The sequence below is a fragment of the Neophocaena asiaeorientalis genome, unplaced genomic scaffold (assembly GCF_003031525.2).
Source record: "Neophocaena asiaeorientalis asiaeorientalis breed wild unplaced genomic scaffold, Neophocaena_asiaeorientalis_V1.1 scaffold448, whole genome shotgun sequence".
NCBI classification, from domain to species: domain Eukaryota; kingdom Metazoa; phylum Chordata; class Mammalia; order Artiodactyla; family Phocoenidae; genus Neophocaena; species Neophocaena asiaeorientalis.
The window spans coordinates 199,301-223,364 of record NW_020174920.1 but is presented as its reverse complement, the minus strand read 5'-3'; the positions used below and the strand labels follow the sequence as shown (position 1 = coordinate 223,364).

Sequence of the window (24,064 nt, the reverse complement as noted above, 5' to 3'; positions counted from 1 at the left end):
AAAGTGGGGGGGGTGGTGGTGGGATGAATTGGGCGATTGGGATTGACATGTACACACTGATGTGTATAAAATTGATGACTAATAAGAACCTGCTGTATAAAAAATAAATAAAATAAAATTCAAAAATTAAAAAAAGAAAGTCACAAGAAAAGGGAAGTACGATTGCAAAGACCCTGAAGTGGAAAGCATTTTGACAAGTTTGAAGAAGAGGAGGTCTTTGTGGCAGTGCATTAACTAGGCTGTTGTCCACTGGGGAAGCCAATATATGAAAGGGGAGAGATCTCTCAAAATAATTTTCCCCACAGAAAACAGTGAAGTGTATCTATATATGTGGCTAGCAACTAAAATACAGCGTGAATCATATTCATATGTTTCATGTATATTTGTGACAGTGTAGATACTAATCGCAGTGCAGAAATTGAATTTTGTATAGATCATAAAGGGAGTTGTAAACATTACAGATTACTGTATTTCTTAAATAATTCATTTATTTATATTTTGCCACCCAGACATTCTATTAGATAAAAATGTAGTATCTATTATGGAAAACTATTTGCACAGATCTTCTAGAAAACTTCTCAGTTGATTTGTCTTGGCAAAAGCGCCCATGTATCGCTATCCAGCTATCCAGCTAATAATGCCTCTAAGTTATGAATTAATCTAAACATCTTAAATTTGCACAGATATGGACTCTTGTTTTTCATTTTAGCCATGCACCTTTTATCCATGGATTAGTCACCATGACATGTACTGCTATATTTAAAATGCTATATTTTAAATGGATAACCAACAAGGACCTACTGTATAGCACAGGGAACTCTGCTCAATATTATGTAACAACCTAAGTGGGAAAAGAATTTGAAAAAGAATAGATACATGTATATGCATAACTGAATCACTTTGCTGTACACCTGAAACTAACACAACATTGTTAATCAACTATGCTCCAATATAAAATAAAATGTTAAAAAAATTGCTCATGATTATAGCATATGGTGTTAAATTTGAGAATGCAATCATCTTGGACTTTCATTTAGTTCTCTAGTAGATAGCTATTACTTATTGAGTATTACACTCAGAGATTAAAGAAATAAAATGATAGAAATTACAGAATTTTTAAGCAAAATTATGTTGTAAATGAAGTCCCTGTGAATAAATGCATTTGTATCAGTAAGAATAAAACTAAATTTCAAACACACTTTAAGGTTTCAAAAGCCATTGGCTCATAAAAAAGGGCAGAAGAAATACCTGAGAACTTAGCAAACTTGAAAACATTGTAACCCTTTTTTTAATTTCATGAAAATCAAAGTTAGGAAAGCTATACACTTGAATTAATTTTATTCATGTGTTCTAAGAATATGTTCCATACAATGAGACTCTTAAGTAATCACTGAAGAATCAGAATGATTCACAGATGGTGCAAGTGATTCAATTATTTCAACCAGTTGTTGTGGGCATGCTCAGAAGGATATTACCAACCCCACTGCAGAAGCCATCTGAGCTCCCTTCCAGCTGGTGTTCCATATTTTGAAAGCAAATTTAGATTGGAGAAAATTACACTTTTTATTGTTATGTTACAAACGGAGGTCAAATTGCTGTGTATAAATTCTTGTACTTTTTTTTCTTTTCATTGTATGAGTTATAAATATCACATCTTTTGTATGATTGCTATGGATTCACCAATGTTCTTTCACGTTTTGTGTTGTCTGGCACATGAGAGGCACTAGATAAATGTTTATTGAATGAAAGAAATACCAATTCAATGTATCCAAAATAAAACTCGTTTCTTTATTGACTCCCATTAAGTGTATGGAATTCTAATTTTCCTGAACCCTTGTCATTATTAGGGGGTCCTCATTAAAAACAAATTATAAAAAGAAACCAATATAATAAAACAATACCTCGCCTAAAAAAGACAACATCAACAGATCTTTGTTAATTTCATAATTATAACTATACCTTGATGTTGGAATCCTTGTTCTTAATTTTATGGGAACTCAGGGAAGTTGCTTGACAAATTTTAGTCTGTTTGGTTGTTATAAGGATTAGAGATACTTTGTTGTAAAAATCTAGACTTGTATGCCTCAACTAGCCTCAGAAAATCTGTTATCACACAACAAAATAACTGATATTCATAATAATTTCCATTAGACTAAGAAAAGATAAGCTTTGCTTAATGCTTGTATTCACAATTGTAACAGATTGTTCCAAAATAGTTCTATCAAATAAAATCATGTTTCAAATAGTATCATTCCAAGAAAGAGAATATTAATTTTAGTGAAATAAGTTACTTTGTCTGATACCAAAAATGAGGGATATTTATTCTAATTTTACTAATAAAATTACATAATAAAACTGCACCTTCCAACAATGCATCAGACTCAATTTTGTGTTTGTATCTAACATTTATGGAAAATCTATCATTATTAATATATTTACCATCAATAATATCTCTAGAAGATTGTGCTAAATTTCCAATAGAAAAATTTGATACAGTATATTACTATAAGAAAGGTAATGTTATTTTAAAGTTTATATATTGGACATCAAATTGAATTGTGACTATAGTTCTTTACTGTAACTTTAATTCAGAAGATAAATAACATATAAAATTATGTACCTAACATAGACATAACCTAACTATACGATAACTGTGCATGTTAATATAAGCCATGAGTCTAGTTTAACACATTTATATTAATATTTTTAATTTATTGTGCTATTTAGAGTCTATCATTTGAGCTAATATTTCTGAGGTACTACATTGTATAACTCTTATTTATAAAATGGTGAATTTGTTTAAACTTACAAGAATATTAACTTGCAACTGACATCTTATTTCATACACAGTAATGGCTTTGGTCTGGAGAGATGCAGAAAAATCAAAGTCCTGTGTTAATGTAGTGGCTTACTCTCCTTGGCCAATTCAACTAGTGTTTTTAAGCCTCAGTTTTCTGCTTGGATTATTTTATTTTGATAGTTTATATGTTTACTTTTCTCTCTCTGTACTTCAAAAATTTTATACTCTTTATCAGGTTAATAGTTACTCTAAAATTATCAGCATGCACAATGAATTTTGCGTGGTCTCCTGAGCATTAAGAGGATCTTACAATGATTTTATTCATCATTGATTGATTGATTCATTCATTCATTCAACAAATATATACTATGTACCTACTACTTGCTAGTCACTTCTTTTGGTTCTGAGGACACAGCAGCAAAAAAAAAAGAAAAGAAAAGAAAAAAAGATGAAAATCCCTGCATTTTTGGAGCTTTCATCATAGGGAGGGAGATAGATAATAAGATAAAGAGTGAAAATATTTATAACATTCCTGGTAATGCATTTTATGGAGAATAATAAATGGGGAAGGGGTCGATGAAGTGTGTCACCAAGAAGAACACTTTCGAATAAAGACTTGAAGGCAGAGTGAAGGGGTCATATAGACATCTGGGGGTATAGAGTTTTAGGCTTAGGACATACAGTGCAAAGGGGATCTGCCCGATATGTTCAAGGAAGAGTGAAGAGGTCAATGTAGGTAGAGCAGAGGGGATAAGAGGTAAACTACTAAGAGATAACTCCGGAGAGCTAATAGGGGCCAAAGTCATATATCCTTTAAAACTCAGGTAAGGATTTTGGATTTTACTCTAAAATAGATTGGAATCCATCAGAGCATTTTCATCACATAAAGCACACCTGATTTATATTTTCAAATGATGTCTCTATTGTGTTGAGAATAGGTAAAGGAAAGCAAGGGTACCCCAAATTTTGAAAGGGCAGCGTTGCCACTATTGTTCAGGGGAGAAGAGTGGTCTGTTTATAAAAATGTTGTGGTCATGAACTTATAACCTGGTATTAAAGTCACGAGACTGGATGAAAAAAGCAAGGCAGGGAGTATAGATAGAAAGTGGAAAATGTCCAAGGACTGAGTGCTGAGGCATGTCCACATTACAGGAGAGAAGGAGACACCACCAATGGAGTCTGAGAAGGAACATCCAGAAAGGAGGTAAATGAGGTGAGGAAGTCCAACCAATTTCCTTCTATACTATATGTCACTGACGTCCAGTATTTTAGTCCTATTTTGTACTTAAGTACATAATTTACACAAATTTATATATAGCAAATATTTCTTCAGGCTTTTGTCGTGGTTTAGCATTTTCTTTGCTCATCATTCTCCCTTGCATCTTAAATCATCTATCTAGGGTTATTCTCCTTCTGTTTACAAAACAACCCTGTGGTGCATACATGCCGTGGAATATTATGTAGGCTCTAAAAATGTTTCCAAAACTTCATTTTCCTAACATAGAAAAAGACATATGATATAATATTTAGTGAAAATCCAGGATATAAAATTATCTTAACACAACATGAAGATGTATAGACTGATAACTGAATATACATTAACAGTGGCTAATTCCAAAAACAAACAAAACAAAAACCCCCAAAACAAAAAACAAACCCAACCAACCAACCAACCAACCAACCAACCAACCAACTAATAAAACCCTGAGGATCCTTCAGTGAGACTTTCTCACTGGTTATCTCTCTCAGTTTTTGTTTGCCCGAAAAGATCTTTATTTCAACGTTAGCGGGCCTCTCACAGCAGTGGCCTCTCCCGTTGCGGAGCACAGGCTCTGGATACGCAGGCTCCGCGGCCATGGCTCACAGGCCCAGCTGCTCCGCGGCATGTGGGATCTTCCCGGACCAGGGCACGAACCCGTGTCCCCTGCATCGGCAGGTGGACTCTCAACCACTGCGCCCCCAGGGAAGCCCCAATGTTACTCTTGAAAGAACGAGAGTTCCTATGAGTATACAATTCTAGAATCATAGCTGGTTTTTCTTTCATCATTTTTGAAGACATTATTCTATCACTTTCTGGCTTTTATCACTGCTCTAAAATCAGCTGTCATTATACATGTCATTACTTTCTAGGTAAGGTGTCTCTCTTTGGCTTTGGAATTTATCAGTTTCATTATGATGGTATATGAGTGTATTTCTCTCTTTATGAAAAAGGAAAACAGCTTGATATTTACTTATTTTCAACCTGACTATTGGAACTTTCACTAATTTTAGAAAACCCTAAGCAATTATCACTTCAAATAGTGCCTCTTATACTTTTACTCCATGCTTTCCTTCTATATTTGACATTCTCACTCTCTACCTTTCTTATCCTTTCTTTCGAATTTTTTTTTTTTTTATATTTTGGTCTCTATGCGTGTTAGGTAATTTATTTTATCTATCTTCCAATTTTCTAATTCTCATTTCTGTTATATCTAATTTGATGCTTAACTTATCCAATGAATTATTAATTTCAATTATTATATTTTTCAATTTCTTGAAGTTCTATTTGATTCTTTTCAAAATTCCCTGGTCATTATCTTATTATCTCTGGTCCTTAATTCATACTTTTGATGCAAACTTTTACTACTCTAAAAAAGTTAAACATGCTTACTTTACATTTTGTACCTGATTAATTCATTATCTTCTGTCTTTAGGAGTTGGATTCTACTGCTTTTTTCCTCATTGGAACTGCCATTTTAATTCTACAAGCATGTTCTTAGAACTTTATCTGTGGGAATTATTTAAAGTCTGGATTTAAGCAGTGTCAAACTAGAATGTATTTGTATCTGCTTCTGTTAGGTACGTGGGACACTACCAACTCAGAAGACCTTAAGTTTCTGGCTTTCAGTTTCTCAGGACACTTAGCAGTGTGAACTCTAGACACCGAAACTTCTGCATGTTGTCCTTCAAACCAGTGGCCTTAATAAAAAATATTTTAGAACTTCAACATTTTTGGTGGTTGATTATCTCTCTTAATTCTATAAAAAAGGAGTTATTAACTTTATCCAGAGGCTCAAATATTTAGTCCAATTTGCACAGGTAATGAGAGATGCAGGATATAATCCTAGGTTTTCTTATTCCAAGCATAAGAGGTATTACAAAATATCAGTTTTTCTAACATGAGTGGAATCCACTTTATAAACAGTGGCCTAGTCTTGATTTTGCAATAGCAATACAACAGAAATTTGGAGATTTTTTACTGACTATCAGAACCTTCAGTCAAATAAGCCTCTCCTGCTCACATATGTACGTGTCCTGTGTCTTTTATAAGGTATTTATGTATTCTTTATGTTTTCATAGATTTACTTTAATTAATCTTGGTTGGGACACCAATGTGTTTATTCTATTTGTGGGTTCATGCCTTTCTTATGATCTGGGAAATTTTTAGTCATTTTTCCTCAAATATTGTGTCCCACATAATCTGTCATTTTCTTTTGCAATTATATTAGACATAAAACTTATTATTCTGTTCTCTCAATATTTCATATTTTCATATTTTTTATCTTTATGTGGTGTATTCTGATAATTTTATCATAATGACTTTCTAATTTTCTCATGTTTGTTTAGTTAGGTGTTTAACACACACTCTTAGGTTTTTTTTTATTTCTATGACTAGCTTTTGGTTTCCACAAGTGTTATTCAATGTGTTATCATCATAAATGTGTCAGTATTTTTATAAATTAATGTTTATTTTATGCCTTGATCTCTATTTTATTTTCGACATATTTACTTTAGAGCGTGAAGTAGTTTTCTATTATTTTAAGTTCATGAAGCACTAATTCTCGATTGTTATGTTAGATAACTCTAAGTCAAAATATATTATTTCTTCATGTGAGTTCTAAGAGTTCATTGTGAACCAATCTTCAGTGTTCGTGTGTCTGTGGGACACTCCTAAAAGAGTGATTTATTGTATGATTCTGTGAGAAAACTCTAAGGATTTCACCAACCTGGGAACAATTTTATATTAATTTCTCAGTTCAGGAGTCTAGAGGCTTGTGGTTGGTGTCAAAATTCAGATCCCCCACAACTCAGAAATAACTTTCACAAATTTGTTTCTCCAGTCAGAATCCTTGCCAGATGAATTGGCCTTGGGAGCTGGATTTATCTATTCCCCCTCTACCTGTCAAGGGAAGCCCTTGAAAATTCAACATTTAGACAGGATTTCCATTTACATCTCTAGCAGATGTTGTATAACGCTACATATTTTCTACTAAAAGCCTTTAAACCTTTCTCCTAACCATGAGGCCCTCAATCCGGACTTAGTATCACATGAGATGATGTGCTCATTTATGGCAACTAGGAAGAAGGGAGGCTCCATCACATATTTTGAGCTCAGCTAAACTGTTTTAAAATTATATTTTATCCAGAATTTCCATACATTTGAAATGAGAGGTGAGGAAATCAATCAGACGGTTATCTTCCTGGAAGTTGATTCTAGCTTAACATACTCTATTTACTAAACAACCATTAAACTGATTCTCTTACATAAACTAGAAACCAGAAAAAAAAATTACTATAGAAATGGCAGTAACTATTATGGTCACAACAGTCTAGAGAAACATAGAGTCTTGATTTATCTATTTTTTCTTAACTCTTGTGATATGTTAATTACAAAATTGAAGCTCAGAGGAGGAAAATTTTATAAGCAGCTACCTCCTGGTCCATTTCCCTAGCAACCATCATTAGTCTTTTATATTCACAACTCTGTTTACTAAAGAGCACTCTGTCTCTAAATAAGAAAATTATTTATGTTACCATATTCTCTAACGATCTTGCATTGGCAGCGGATGGTCTTTGTTGTTACTTCAAGGCAAAGAAAAATTCCATGTAGCAATTATTCAAAAAGTATGTTTCCCCTTTATTTTGGTCTCAACATTAAATGGTTATCATTATGTGATAGAAGCAAATGTACAAAAAATGAGTAGTGCAGAATCAAATCTAGGTTCAGACATTATTTTACATAAGGTGATGGCAAGCAGCTTTGTGATTACTTTTTTGTACATCTCTGCTTCATTTTAAGAAAATCCAAAATAACAAAAGCATAATGATAAAGTGATGTTTTTCCCAATTTTTTTTTTCTGAAGAACATTAGTTCTTCACAATCACTCAAACAGGAATACTATCATAAAACTGAAATGAAATTTCCTCCTTTGTACTGCAACTATCCAGATGTGAAAGTCTGCAGAATCTATTCCCCTCATAGAAATTCATAATCACATTTGCATATCAAAAGCCCTGTAAAATTCTAGACTAAGGAAACTTTGCTTAATCCAGTGTTTCTCAAACTTACTTGGATGTTAGATATCTTTTCTTTCTTTTGAATAGCTCTCACTGTATCTTGGGAAGCACTAAGTTCAAGTTAGGTGTCTTCCATTTCTTACATGTGCCCTTGGACAATCTCCTTAACTTTATTTAGATTAATTTTCCTTTCTGGAAAATGACAATGAAAATAATACTTACTTGAGAGGGTTACTGGTGGGAACAAACTAGATACATATGAAAACATTTTGTAAATGTAAAGTTCTATTCAAATTCAAACAATTTTAAAAGTTAGTAGAGGAATGTTTACACTATAAAAGTGTTTTCATTTTACAAATTATTCACTTAAGGACTAACTTGTATAATGCACTTCTTGGGGCATTTAAATAAATCTAACAATTTTCTATTAACTTTTCAAGAAGTTCTATATTTTGGCAATGTGTACTCTTAATGTTAAAATACCTTACTACAATTTACTCTGATGTAGTAAAAGCTATCCTTTGCAATACGTTGTTATAATCATCCTCATATTCCCTCTTTACTACCTCAGTGTTAAGTTTCAAGAACTTTGTATTTTCTCAGTATACACACTTCCAGAAGTAACTGTACTAAAATCTGCCGTTCTGAAGAGGTGTCTTAAACTCCCAGTTGGCATGTATAATTATAAGGAGTATAAAATATTTTTAAAATAGAAAAAATACCTATTAAGTATTACCTGTCTAGATTCTACATCAAAGTTCCACTAAACGTTCATTGTTTCTAAATGAAAAGACGGCTAAGCTATAGTACCCATGTAAAAGTCTACGTGGAAAATATTCCATGAAGAAACAATATGTACAAAGGTCCTGAGGTGGAAATGATGCTGTGTGTTTAAGTATAGAGGAGAAACATTTATGTCTCTATGACAGGAGAATGGCAAAAAGGGAGATAAAGTTGGAGTAATATAGGAATGAGAGGCAGGAACCAAACTACGCAGAAGCTCGTAAAATTTCATTAAAAGGGTAGTGAGCAGCAGGGGCCTGAGAGAATCTCACATAAGCTTTAGGAATTCTCTGGCTTCACTAAGGAGACTATAGTGTAGGTGGGAAAATATGGGAAGCAAGGATTAGATGCTGCTGAAGTAATCAAGATGAAAGATAATACACTAAGGTTTCTCCAATAAGGGTACTGAGCAGTGGTCCAATTAAAGATGTATTTTGCAGGTAGAGCCAACAGAATTTGAAGTGAATTCCATGCATGATGTAAGAGCAAAGAGGAATCATGGATGATGCCTAGGCTTTGGACCTAGGTGAAAGGGCAATTTACTAACACCTGGAGAGCTTGGTAGCAGCCAATTTATGTAGGAGAGAAAATTAATTATTTGCGACTTGGCTACCTTATGTGTGAGATACCTGTTAGGCATCTAAAATAAGAAGTTGAATAAGAAGTTGTTGGATGTAAAATGTTGAACATCAGTATTATTTACTTGGTATTTGAAGCCATGGGATATCCAGGGTAAATGCAGTTGTCGTATTTAGAAAAGGGACATTGCTTTTCCTTCTTCCACTAAGATGTATTTTTGCATTTTGTATATATATATATATATATTTTTTTTTTTTTTGCTTCCCTTCCTGGGACAGGTCATGCATGTATGCCTATTCCAAAGGTTTACTACATTTTTTTTGCCTCCTAGAAACATGATATTTGGCAATAATTCACACTGAACACATTAGGCACAAGCCTTATATTTGCTGCTACCTTCTAGAACAAGCCTTTCATTTATTGTATTCTCCTTGCTGTAAGATCAAATCACTTTTATATTCTCATAGCACTCAATGTTTTACTTTGCAGAAATTGCCACAATTTTAGTAACTAATTACAAGATAATTTTTTCCTTTTTATATATAGAAAATCATTTTATATACGTTTATGTAGCTTGCTCCTTCTCTCCAGCTCCATTTTCCTTTTTACACTAGCACATCATTTAGTACTTCTTTCTGAAAGAATCTTAGATAATGTATCCTTAGTGTTCCTTTATCTGAAAATATTTGTATATCTGAAAATATCTTGTCTTCATTCTTGAATCACAGTTGACAGAATTCTTTTGAACATTCGCCTTGCACATTAGATATTATGGAAGATATTATTCCATTTTCTTCTAACATCTATTGTTGAGGAAAAGTCAGCCACCCTGCAGCAGTTTCTGCCTTTAGTCCTTGGTAGCTTTTACGATGATCTTCCTGATCGTTGATGTTCTGGGTTTCATGCAGACCTTGCTAGGTGTGAACTTGTTTTTATTTATTACACACTGGTTGAGCCTTATTCAGTTTGAGGACTCATGTAAATTGAGCTTTATTAAATTTGAGGACTCATGTAAATTGAGATTTATTCGATTTTGTTAAATGTCAGTCATTTATATAAAATAATGTCTCTTCCTCAGGCTCTCCACTCTTTTTAGGCATATGTTTGAGCTTTTTATTCTATCCTCTCCATCTTTCAGTATTTTCAGCAAAGCACAATTTTCCTCATCTTTCAAGTAATATATTCTTTTTTATTCTATAATGAATCCACCATTAAAAAGTTGTTTGATTTATTATTTCAATAATTATGTTAATTTCTAGACTCTATTTTATCAAAGTTTCCTATTCACTCTTCAAAATGGCCTGTTCCTATTGTAAGAATTCCATTCCATCCTTATTTTCTAAATCTTTTTGAACATTAAAAAACACAATTTCATGTCCTTTACTGACTATCTTCTTATCTCTAATTTCCTCAGGTGTGCATACTCCTTTTATTTTTTGGTGTGTTAACATCACTCACAAAAGGAATCTTTTTATATCCATTGTTATTTTAGTCTGTGAGCTTATTTTGCTCAGGAGTTTCACATAAGCTCCGGATTGTTATATATCCTCACTGTGCAATTTTGTGGTTGTATTTTCTTGGGATTTCTGAGGTTAACTGTCTAATGCTAAAATTAAGCTTAATAAAATTATGCATAGTTTTCTATTAAGAAATTTTCAAAGCCTTTATGTTTTTTCCTCTTTTTCTTTACCTTGCTATAGAAAATAATTTAGATAATGCTCTATTGTCAAGTTTATGGAGAATTATGCCTTCATTGGTAGAATCACCAGCTTTGTATGAAATTTCCTGCAAATATTTTGTGACTCTAAGCAAAACTACCTGGCCAAAGATTACGGAGCCTAATTTGCAATTTACATTGAACAAAATAGATCTATCTGTTGTTAATAACATTTTATTTTTTTATAAATTTATTTAATTAATTTATTTTTGGGTGCGTTGGGTCTTCGTTGCTGCGAGGGGGCTTTCTCTAGTTGCAGTGAGCAGGGGCTACTCTTCATTACGGTGCACGGGGCTTCTCATTGCTGTGGCTTCTCCTGTTGCGGAGCACAGGCTCTAGGCGCATGGGCTTCAGCAGTTGTGGCTCACAGGCTCTAGAGCGCAGGCTCAGTAGTTGTGGTGCACGGGCTTAGCTGCTCCGCGGGATGTGGGATCCTCCTGGACCAGGGCTCTAACCCGTGTCCCCTGCATTGGCAGGTGGATTCTCAACCACTGCAACACCAGTGAAGCCCCAATAACATTTAAAATCTGTGGTACCCACTGAGCCTAATTCTCTTAATGACCTACAAAGATATTATACATTTTTAAAATAATGTGTCTCCTTTCCAATGTTAACTTATATATAGGAAGAGGAAGAAAACAATTGATTCGCTTAACCTCTATAATGTAGCGGGTATTTTATATATATTTCATTAACACAAACATCCTCATCCCCATGGTAGAGATGGAGGAAACCAGGCTGGGAGAGACTGGTGATCACACAACCAGCAGATGGAATCAATGGGATTCACAATGAGGGCTGTTCATCCCAGGGAGTCGTCTATTTTACTAGACCACACTGCTGTTGTAAAACATCCTACAGAAAACATTCCTTATGTTCAGTTTACAGTCGTTGTTTGGTCTTCACTGAACAGCCAGGTCTCTAAGCCAAAGGGAACTACATTAGAAATGTCTTGTATTCCTAACTAGGGTGGGGGCTTCAACATGCTCAATACCTGGAGAAAATCTTACCTGCTTTCTCCCAGTCTGTTTTCCCTTCTTTCTGGTCTCCAGGATTGTACTGAGGACAATGATTTGCAGATATTCTCTTCTCTGGTTTGGTCTGCACTCCTACCTGGCCTGGGGCTGCTTCATGGCTCCCTGAGACAAAGTTCTATGGCTTTTCTGAGCTTTACTATGGCCATATATAACTCTGACCTGGACATAGTCCCTGAAGTACACTAATTTTATACTGCTTAGTCCATTTCTGAGTCTTTATCTCTAAAGTAAAGACAATTGAGTTCTCATTTTAAACTCAGTTCTCAAATGTTAAGCACTTCATAGTACTTTCTACCATCTTGAATTACTACTGCTAAGATATGAAAGATCAACTGAAAAATCCCTGAGTCCAAAGAAAGTCTAGAGTTTATATACAGAGAGAAGAAAAAGGGACATTTGAGAAGAAGAAAGATGAAAGAAATAGAGAAAGACAATGGAAGAGAAGGAAAGGAATTGTGAAGCTATGACTACCTGTGCTACATCAGAGCCATTGTAGGATTACCCCAAACATAACTTTTAGTTAAGCTGTTTGCTTATGGCTATCTCAAATATCCTCACCTTAGATTAACTGGGAAAGGTGACTCTAAGCAATGGACATGTGAAATCGGTTTTTTAATATGTATTAGTAATCAGTGGAATATAAAGATACATCTTAGATTTATCTGTCTATCCATCTGTCTGTCTATCTATCTGTATCATCTTTCAGGTCTAATAAAAATCCAAAGCTAAATATAATTATAATATTAAATGGATTATTCTTCATGCATATTGTTATTGCTTCTATTATCATGGAAAATTAAAAGTTAACATAAAAATATTTTCCCCAAGCAAGGTACCTTATGAATTTTGGATCCTTCAGATATAAAATCAAGAAGAAATGTTTTATGAAGAAAATATATTATAGTATCTTAGTATAATTTATTTAAAAAATTCCATACTGGTTCACTTATCCTTACTTTATTTCACCAATCATTATTATGTTTTACAAATATTTGTTAGAGCCTATTATGTGCAAGGACACAATGGCATTTTAAGTGAGTCGTTTATGGAGATTTTTGATCCTGTGTCTATTTAACTATAAACTGTTAATAACTTACCTTGACTAAGTTGTAAAAAAAAATTAATCCTGGGTGTGTCAAGATATGGGGGAAATTGGAATGGAGAAAATAGTGAGTAGTAAGATAATTCAAAGTAGAGGACTTAAATGATGTATTAAATCGAGGCAAAAATATTTTACTTAAATTTTCTTTATGGTTGCCTTAATCTTTCAATTCATTTTGCATCCACAGACACAGGTTTTCTGTTAGTGTAAGCTTGAGTGATTTATGACATATTATGCTCATAATATCTACTATGAAGGATAATAGGCTGAAACGTGCAATGAGCTATAACTGGACTTTAAATGTAATATAGTTTCAACATACCTTACGTTACTACTTCCAATTTCTCAGAATATTCAGCTACTATTAAATCTTAAGGTACTGGATTCCTTAGAAAACAGTGTATTCATGGATTTTTCTAACACGTTAAAAGAAGTAACAACATGCAGTATTTTTTTCCCTTGGTTAATAAGCAACATTAACAAAATTATATGCTTATAAAATAAAGTTATATTAATTGTTTAAGACATATTCAAACATTTATCCCATATTAAATGGAATTAACAACATCACAGAAGAAATTTCCAAGAAAGTCTCACCTACGGGTTGAAACGAATGTAATTGTCATTAACATAGGTCAAAAAGGGTTGAATATCTGTTGGTTTCATGTAAGTCGACCTAACATAATTACAAAGCCTCATTTTCCAGACTTTCAGACCCTGGTTTTGTGAGGAGCACTGTCTTTGCATAATGACAGAGTGGTGACCATTCTGCTTCACTTTACAATATCTCAGAATAGGAACAAAAAATGTACCTGTTAGAAAATCCCTATGGTTTATTCCCTACTACAGATGAAGAGCTAAAAAGACCAAGCTTATGATTATGGATTGTATTTTTAAAGAGAGAATCACAAAATTTCCATCCAGTTGTTTGAAAGAAAGAAGAGTTGTTTCTTTTCCTTTTGGCTTATAATAGTTCAGTAGTAACAATATTTGATATTTTTCAACCTGCTATCAATTATTAACAATCTTACTAGGCATACAATCCTTCTAATAAGCCTTTTAACCCATTGAGCAGCTAAGCGAGGTATGAGGACTAAGCTATTATTTTATAAGTCAATGAGATAAGAAGGCCTTGTGCAAGTTGGTATAAGAAGTTGTTTCACAAAAGATTTATTATTTACCATGTATACATTAAGAAAGTAAAATTAGCATGGGATGGTCTCAGGAAAGCAATACATATTTTTGGATTAGACGCTGAAATAAAGTAAATGTATGATAAATTGACAAATTCACATTTCCAGTGTTATGAAAAAATGATGTGGCAAAAGAAATTAAGATGTATTTTTCATTTTTGATAAGGGGGCTGTTTCCTATGATCTGTTAAGGGATTATGTTTTTAATCTGAAAAATTAACCACTAGTGTTACAGAAGCCCAAAGTGAGGGGGAACTACTCACTTTCAGATTGCATATTAGCACTTTGAAATTGCACCCAGATTTTTTTCTATTGGTTAGTAGGCCTCTGTTATTAGAGTAGTAGTCGCAAACACATATGTAGGTTTGCCAGTAACAACTCACAATTTGTGCAAAGTTGAGTCTTCGAAACTGAGCAAATTTGCTCTCAATTTCCCGCCAGCGCTTGCTGAGCTGGATCTGAGTTGGCTCCACTGCCATTGCTGCCCCATCCTCAGACAAGCCCTCAGCTTGCCTACGCACTGCATTCAGCTCCTCTTTCTTCTTCTGCAACTCACGATCAATTTCCTATTGAGCAAAACCAATACAGGGCCCAGGGCAGTTAGCTAACCACATTAACCAACCTATAAGCAGCACATACCTGTCCCAGAAATTTCATAGGCTGTTGTCATTTTATTGTCACTTTTCATAATTTATAAGTATGGAAGCCATCACTGTCATCTTCACCCAAGAATCCAAATATTATTTCAGTTATCTTTTGAATGCTCAGTTTTAGATATTCTAATTGAGAAAATACTGAAATTGATCTAACAGTTTTCTTTCTTCTCAATTCCTCTAGTGTTTTGGGGCTGACCCAAATTGCAGTGATTATTCATCATTTCTTAGGGACCATCCATATAGAATATAATTTAGAGGGTAAGTGAATGAGTAATTTATTTCCTTTTTAGAGTTTTGAGGAACTCAACAGAGAATGAAGCAAAATAAAGAGTGTAAAATAATAACAGAAAAAACATCTTCAGACAATATGCAACAAATAAATCTATAAAGATTTGACACTGATGTGTGAAGATGCTCTGATGAAATGAATGTGCTAACATGAGATAGAAGTCGTCCATATACCGATAAGTCATTTGTTCATCTGGAACAAAGATACACAGAGTCAATTACAATTTTACCAGAAAACATATGACATTTCTTAATTCATTTTACATTGTCTAAGAATAAAACATTTTATTCATTCAACATTATGTCAATTGAAAAACACTTATACAATACATTTACTAAAACAAACAAAAGAAATACAAAGAAATGCATCAAATTGGGGAGAACACTAATAGTGGAAACAACATCAACACTTCAAAAATGATCCATACAGGTTAAGGTAAATAAATTAAACTGTAGCAACAAAATCTGGGATTGACATTCTAAAACAACATTACCTTTATTTTCCTTTCATCTCTGGGTTCAGGTAGGCTGGCTAATTTTTTTTCAAGGTCATCCAAGCATTTCAGGAGATCATCAGCCTGCCTCTTGTACTGATACCACTGATGAGAAATTTCTAGAGCCTTTTTTCTTCTTTGAGACCTCAAATCCTGTTCATGGTGCAGACATTATTAAAATATCAATATACAAGTATATTACACTTCTGGCTGTAGTCATTTAAAAATAATTAGGGTCCCTCATCTTCTTGTTCAGTTTCAGTTAAATTCACATTTAAATGCTAAACATACAAATAGATGATTAAATTATGTATTCATGTGACAGGACCCATGTACATGAAGCTAAGAAACCTGAACAACCCACTTCAAGTATTTTCTCTTAGCATGTTCAAACTTGTTTAGAAATTTTTTCACATTTAATTAACTCTTAATGAGTCAACTAAATTATTGTGTTATGTAAAATAATTTAATATGTGAATTCAACTGAGTTAACTACATACTTGTACAAACTTACTGAGTTTGTATTTGAATTTTAAAATAGGTAAAAATTCCAAAATTGATATCTTCAGCCCTAGGTTAAAAATTTTAAGTTTATATAACCAAGCAACTTACATTCATGATCTTAAAACTCTCTATAAAATAGTTTCATAGGCCATTAATATTTTGTGATTAGAAATATAAAGTGTTCTTAGTTAGCATATAAATTGCTTCAAGCTATATATATTCAAGTGTAAAAAATGTATACCTGTGAGTGTACATGAAAATTACAATTTAAATGTTATGGCAAACTTTTTCTCATCATATCAAATCCAAATGCAAAATGATAAAAATATTTAGAAAAGAAAAGGGAAAGTGCATGGTTTCCAATCAACCTGATGAGATAGATAAGGGTGACTGCTTACTAAATCAACAAAGGGGGGAAGTTTATCATCTCACTCCTTACAAGACCACCCAATGTCTTCCCTGATTAATAGAATTTGTTGTAATGCTATTTTACGATAACACAAGGGAACATAAGAGCTCAGGATACAGCTTTCATTTCTTCAGAGCAGTAGCAATTAGGGTTTCATGTACAGATATAGCTGGAGCCAAAGAAAATAATGAATATCAAAGGACTGCTGAAATATTCATTGCATTGGAAAGTTTTTACCTTCTTTGAAATATTTCATAAGGACTAGAATTGAAGCTACTTGGCAGATTAACAACTGAATTTGGTAGATTGGTTTGGCAAGTGGAGTAGATTTTCATTAATCACGTTTAACATATACTTGCAAAAATGATCTCGATTTCATTCTGCATTTTGTTTAAAATTGAGGATGTAAAATTTACTACAGTTCACATTTTTAGTTGAATTTCTAAAGCTCCTGTGGAGGTATTAAATGCCTAGGATGAGCCAGATGGAATGCTGCTTTTTTCAAAGGTACCAAGATACAGCCACGTGAACGAGAGTTGAGCCATGCCTTACTGGTGACACAACTCACATCTTTGCCAAGAGAAAGGCCTTGTGGTCATAAAATCTGAAACTCTTTTTATTTCCTAAGCACAAGGTGATGTGTAATGTGTAAAGGTATTAAGAGACATTATAGAGATTTCTTTACAGGTATGCCAGATAACCATTAAACACTGCTGTTCAGTAGGACACATATCATATGACCAGTGTAGATGCTTCTAAAAGCTTGGTCACAGTTGGAAGCGTGTGAATTACACAGCTTTCTGATTTTCTGAGCACATTATGGCTTGCTCTTGCACTCCCTCGGGGAAGAGGCCTTTTCTAGTTACTATATTTATCAGCAGTTACCTTCAGAAAATCTGCTGGCCAATTAGACTTTCCTTGTGGATTCCCTGCAGGCACAATATTGTGTAATTACATTCTCAGCAGTGTTTATTTGCTTGTCTGACTATATGGGAAAAGGTTTTACACTCTTATTTGCATATAGAAAGCAGACTCTATCCACCTACAAGGTGGATCCACCTACATGGCTACATAGCTCTAAAAGAGTGATTTACAATGAAAAGCTCAGCAATTAACAGTATTAGAAAAATCAGCCATGCATGCAAATACTGAATATTGAAAAGTACATTAAAGAAATAAAAGGTTATTTCACAAAATTCTTCACATGTCCAGTCTCTTCTCAAGAACTTTCTAGATACTATTTCTAGATACTAGATAATATTCTATTTTGTCCTTCCTGCACAAATCCAGATGAGTCACACAGGTACTTGAAGCTATACGCTATCACTGGCTAACATGAGAGTACCAGCTCTTCTTCAAGGACATTAAGATTATTTTAGAGGACTCCTATATAAATGAAATTAGACTTATAAATGCTTAGTTAGTTGCAAAGAGTGACTCTCTTAAAGGCAACATGAAGTTAACTGAAAAAATTAAGTATTAAATACTAGGTTACCAAAAAAGTGGACCTATTCTAAGTCAAATCAATAAAATATCGCAAGCAGAAAGCCTAAAAAATATACAGGTTGTTTATTCTGGCAGTTAAGTAGGTTTTTCAAGACAAATGTAAAAATAACTTACAAAAATAAATTATACTACAAAATTAAATATATGAACACTATGAATGATGCATGTTAATATCTTTCTATTACTACTCAGAAAAATTTGTCTAAGTAAAAAAAAAAAACCCAACTTCTAAGCAACACATCTTTCAAAATCAAAGACAGCACTCAAAAATGTTAAATAAAACACAGACATTGAACAGAAAAAAATGTATTTCTGGTGACTAAGATTCTTAAGAAGATTTTATTTATGCACAAGAGTTTACCCTACACATGAAAAAATAAAAACACAGGCAAGGTATATTATAATTTTAGCTCTAATACCTTGAGAGCATTATGCTTTGTCTGTAACAGCTGCTGTTTTATCTTTATTTCCTCTTGCTTTCTCTCATCTGTGATTCTTTGCTGTAAGTTGTCTCCTCTTTGCAACAACTCTTTTACAGTACCCTCATTGTCTTCACTCTGATTAAAAACAACAAGTACAGTCTTCATTTTGGTTTTAAGAAAGCTGTACATCGTTAACAGAGATAATAAAACATGTTATTTAAACACAAAAAAATCCAATTTAAAACTTTCAGTATCCTAAGATACTGCACTCATAGTTTTTCTTTTATATGTTGTACTTTAACTTTTAAAAGAAGTAAGTTTCCTCCTGCCTAGTTCAAAAGGACACATGTGATTAGTCATATGTAGGAAGATGGGGGAATAAGGTACTTTAACATTTCAGACAAGTGAACTGCTATGAAAGCATTCTTTTGGCTTTGATTTTTAGTGCATTTCTAGAAATTAAAAAAGTTGAGAGAAGCAAACTAAACTTGTCATTTATAATGCGAATTCACAGAGGAATACAGATGTTGCCGTGTGAGTGTGAGATGACAACAAAGCTTAACATTTTAACACACACTCCTAAGTGAAAATACGTTATTTTAAATGGACACTGATTTCTATCTAATGCCCTCTGCTTTAAATAACCTAAATGCCCAAATTTAGAACAAATATTAGGGCATTAGTAAAAAATGATGTGCTCAATTGTTGCCAAATACTGCAGTTAATTAATTTCTTAAAAATATGTCATATATGCATGTTATTTTTAAATAAATACAATTAAGTATTAAAATATGGATTAGAAAAATGACTTTAAGCATTTTCAATATGCATTTTGGGTTTTAGACTCTAAGAATATTATTTTTATTTACTTTGAAATAAAATTATTTGAATAAGTGTTAGTTTAATAGAGTAGCATATGTGACCATGTGATTTTTCACCTCTATTTTCCTATCTTTCTTTCAATTCAATATATGAAAACTTTCTATCAAGGAGGTTCACGTTGCTATGGTACCCAAGGTACTCTGATGAACTAAGAACAAATATTAGACAATTTTTAAAAATTCACATGTATGTGTGTGAATAATCATCCATGGTATTCAATGTTACATATTTAATTCTGTAATGCATATGTAAACTTCTACACACAACTGAGGAACTATTCATTTTTTTAGAGGAAATGGGATTTTCATCTGAGATTTGCAAGTTAACTAGTCTAATGAAATAACATAACATAGACATTTATGTGAAAGACCTTACTTTTTAAAATATGTCTTTAAAAAGTCTTTAAAAAGTCTGCAACATTTCCTGGGGCTGAGGACAAAAATAATAAACAAACAAAAGCTCCCACTTCATTTCTTTCCCCACACCAGCTGAGAGCTAGAGGGCAGAGTTGGTGAACAGCCCAAGAGGTAAGTAGCACTCTTTTCCACCTCAGTGCCCTCTGGTTTCTTCTTTGACATGAAGGCGAGGTAGCAGTAACTCAGCATCTTGGAAAGGCTCTTCTTGTCTTTCTTTCCAGGAGCTGAGTTGGCAAGGCCACCAAACCCCATACACGAGGAGTACTGATTTAGGCAGCTCCAGGAAGTCAGAATTGATACCAATGAGAACTAAGATTGGTTCTACTGTTTCACATGCCTATTATTTACAATTTATAAGTTGCCTTTTGATATCATTTTCAAGCACTGTCTGAGAAGTCGCTAGCATTGATACATGTCTGAGAAATCTCTAGCATGATATACGCAAAGGTTAAGAATGCCATATAGGTGATGGCTGTGAGAGGGGAAAGGAAACTGTGAGAATGGGGTGGAGGGAGAAAAAAAAGTCAGTGAAAAGGGATGTGATGCAGAAATATTCAAGCTAGAGAGAAACGTAAAAGACATGTTGAAATTAATCAGGGTTTAAGGAGAAAGTTATGAGTCTGGGAATAGCCCACATGGTTATATATTTTTTATTCCCATGAAATAAGCAGCATGAATTTATACATATTTTAGATATATACTACACTACTTGTTCAACTTTTTAATAAAACCACCTCATGGTAAGCTTTAATAAACAATGTTTATATCATGTGTAATTGCCCCTTCTCCAAAATAAATGTTATACTACCAAAAATGGGATTGACACAAAATATCAGTCATCTATGATGGTTGTGTTTTTTATTAAGTTTCTAGTTTATTTTCGGATTTGACTCTTTTCATCCATTATATTTTGTCCTTTGAGCACACGTCAAAGCAAAATTGCTGGGCTATTTATTAGAATCTGTAAGTGCTCCTGTATGTCCATACCATAGTAATTTGGCATTCATAATGACAGTTCAACAAGAATAGTTTGCTCTTGTAATAAATCATTAGAATCACAAAATGTGCAAGGTACACTCTGAGCATTTAGTTGGAGACTTGTGTTATCTATTTTCTTTCCAAATATTTATTCATTTTCATTCCTAGTTCATTCACAATTTTATCACAACAAATTTACCATATCTTTATTGAAGTCTTCCTCTTTCAGATTCACCCCCTGCTGAATTTCAGCCTCCAGTGGTTCAAGCAATTTTTGTATGTCTGAGTTAAACTGCTCCAATTCCTTCAAAGGAATGGAGGCCTAAAAAAAAAGATAGTGCTAATTTAAATCAAAATTACTTTTTATTAGAAATATAAGACAAAAAATACATTTGTTTAACCTCTTGTTGTGAAAATAATGACATGCATTATGTTTCCATATTATATTTTATGAAAGTGTTGAAATACAACTGGGAAAGTACCTGGGGATGCAAATAAAGACATTTAACATCATCAGAGCCAAACATACATACAAGAAAATGCAATTCATCATTCTGGTTTTTCAACAAAAGTCAATTTCCATATATTTGGCTGGTATAACTGTTAATATCCTAAAGTTGAATTTGATCTTATTTTAAATATTCTGATATAAATACCATTTGGGTAAATATCTCTTAACAGAAATTGCCTCATTACATCAGCTGGAAATGCAGAATTGTCTCCTTATCCACAGAAAAACTACACTGCAATCTGCTTAGATATTTTAAATGACATTTTTAGCATGGCAGAATTGACAGGCATGCTCCCATAAGACAAAAAAGTGTCATTAGTTTGCCTTAGGCATCCTTTATTTGGTAGCACAAAAAAATTCAAAAGAATGAACCCTGAATATCTCAAATGAAAAATCTGAATATATGTTTTCCAAACTTATAAACATCACAGTTTCTTTGATTTTGAAATTCATAATGACCATAGTCTCAAAAAACTTTAAAATCCCTTGTTTTTCTAAAGAAACCACTTGAAGAGGAGTGACTAATGAAAATACACTGAAAATCAAATATATATTCAAAATAATAGGCAAGATTTAAAGTTTAAACAGTTAATAACATAAATGTTTATTCTATTATCTATACCCTGTATTCAATTTCTTTGCATTAAAACACTAGAAAATACTTTATATCTGACAGCTTTTGAAAACTCACACGTGATAAATAGAAATCTTATTTTCTTACAGAGCTAAACAGTTTCCGCTTGTAAAACCAATTCAGGAACCACCCACTGTCTTAATGCCAGAATGACGCATTCATCAAGTTTGGTCCCCACCCACTCTTCCCCAACACATTCCTAGTCATAGTCTTACTCTTTATTAGACAGCATCTCCTAGAGGACAATAGGGATAAGTGTCAAGGAAAAACCAAATATCTAATACTAATACCAATGAAGAAGTGAACCATCAAATGCTAGCCGTGAGAACATAATTTTCACAGGAAGAAACATGAATAAACATTTATCTTCTAGGTACTTTTACACAAGAAACAAGAATAAACACTTATCTTCTGAGTACTTCTACACATGCCAGAAAGGATTTATAGACTCTTTTTAAAGGGACTTATTTTCAATACTAGTTTTTAAATCCTAACGAACATTTAAAATTTGAAATATCATAATATGTTCTTGAACCAGTACAGATTGCTAGTATTACAGATATGCATGTAAATGTTGTTTCAATCTCTGTATTATTAACGTACTTCTATACTTTAAAATCATATATTGTACAACATATTATAAGAGTAACAGCCTTTAGAATCATAATACACAATATTAATTCGATGGTATTTATGTTACTGAATCGTTGTACACATTTCCTAACATTTAATAAGAGCAACTGCATTGGTCTATATGATTTTGTGAACATATGAAGATAAATAATATTTAAAATAACTTTTTGAGTACTTGGAGGTCAAAATAACATGGGTCCATTTGAAGGCAGATTTATCTGTTTTACTCCTACACTTGCTTCCTCTCTAGCTCATCCTTCCTCCACATACTCAAATATAGTAGTTTCAAAGGCTCAAAACTTGGGCATCCGTACCTCTCTCTCAATACTCCTTCCCTAATAAATTGTACTATCTCCCAAAACTTAACTATAACTTTCATAATATCTGTCAAATATTCCTCTTTAGCTGTGACCTTACTTTTGAATTCCAATCTAGACTCTCAGTAGCCACCTGATTTCTCACTTGAAGTTCAGCATGTCTAGAAATGAGCTTATTATCTTCCCCCAAACTGCTTGCAACATCAACTTCGCTAGTTCTGTAAATACAAGATCATTTTTTTCTGAGTCATCCATGCTTAAAACATGAGTCATGCAATTTTCCAGCACTTCACTCTAATGTCTAATAAATACCAAATACTTGCCAATTCATTCACCATGATTCACTTGCTTTCTTTTCCCAGAGTTACCATCTCTCCTAGTCCTCACACAAGAGCTAAGGCAATAACCTCCTTACAGGGCTATAATCCTTCCCACCTCACCAGTTCTATCCTGTGCATTGTAATCAGGTCAGTATATTCCAAAACCATGGCTTTCATTATGTTATTTCTCTGCTCAAGAAGTACAAGTCAAAGAAGGTCCAAACTCCAGCATGATAGTCAAGGCTTCCCCTAATCTTGTCCCAAGGACCTTTCTAGCCTTATTTAAGTGGTCCTAATACAATCTTTCTTACAGGTCTATTGGTAAACTCCTGGTATCTCTCCCTCAAGACTTAGAATGTTTTTAACCTTCTGGTGAAGAGCCTAAAACTCCTGCATGAGAATGCCTAGATTGAATCTGGGCTCTACCATTTACCAGCTGAGGGATCTTGGGCAAGTTATTTCTCCTCTTTGAGCCACAGTTTCTTTATGTGTAACATGAGGATAAGAAAAATATCTAACTCATAGAGCTTTTATGAGGATCAAGTATGTTAGAATGTTGTTTGGTATATAATAAATGCTCAATAAATATTGGTCTTATTATTTCCC

General features: G+C 33.3%; 1 protein-coding gene across 1 annotated transcript in view; it reads right to left on the bottom strand.

The window, feature by feature from the left end:
* Window positions 1-24,064, bottom strand: part of DMD (dystrophin) — a 1,279,715-nt gene that overhangs the window by 1,203,868 nt on the left and 51,783 nt on the right. The window contains exons 10-13 of the mRNA XM_024760455.1: window positions 21,243-21,365; window positions 18,765-18,902; window positions 15,927-16,079; window positions 14,872-15,054 (exon numbers count right to left, since the gene is read on the bottom strand). Coding sequence (XP_024616223.1) covers window positions 14,872-15,054; window positions 15,927-16,079; window positions 18,765-18,902; window positions 21,243-21,365 — 597 coding nt within the window. The remainder of the gene's footprint in view (window positions 1-14,871; window positions 15,055-15,926; window positions 16,080-18,764; window positions 18,903-21,242; window positions 21,366-24,064) is intronic.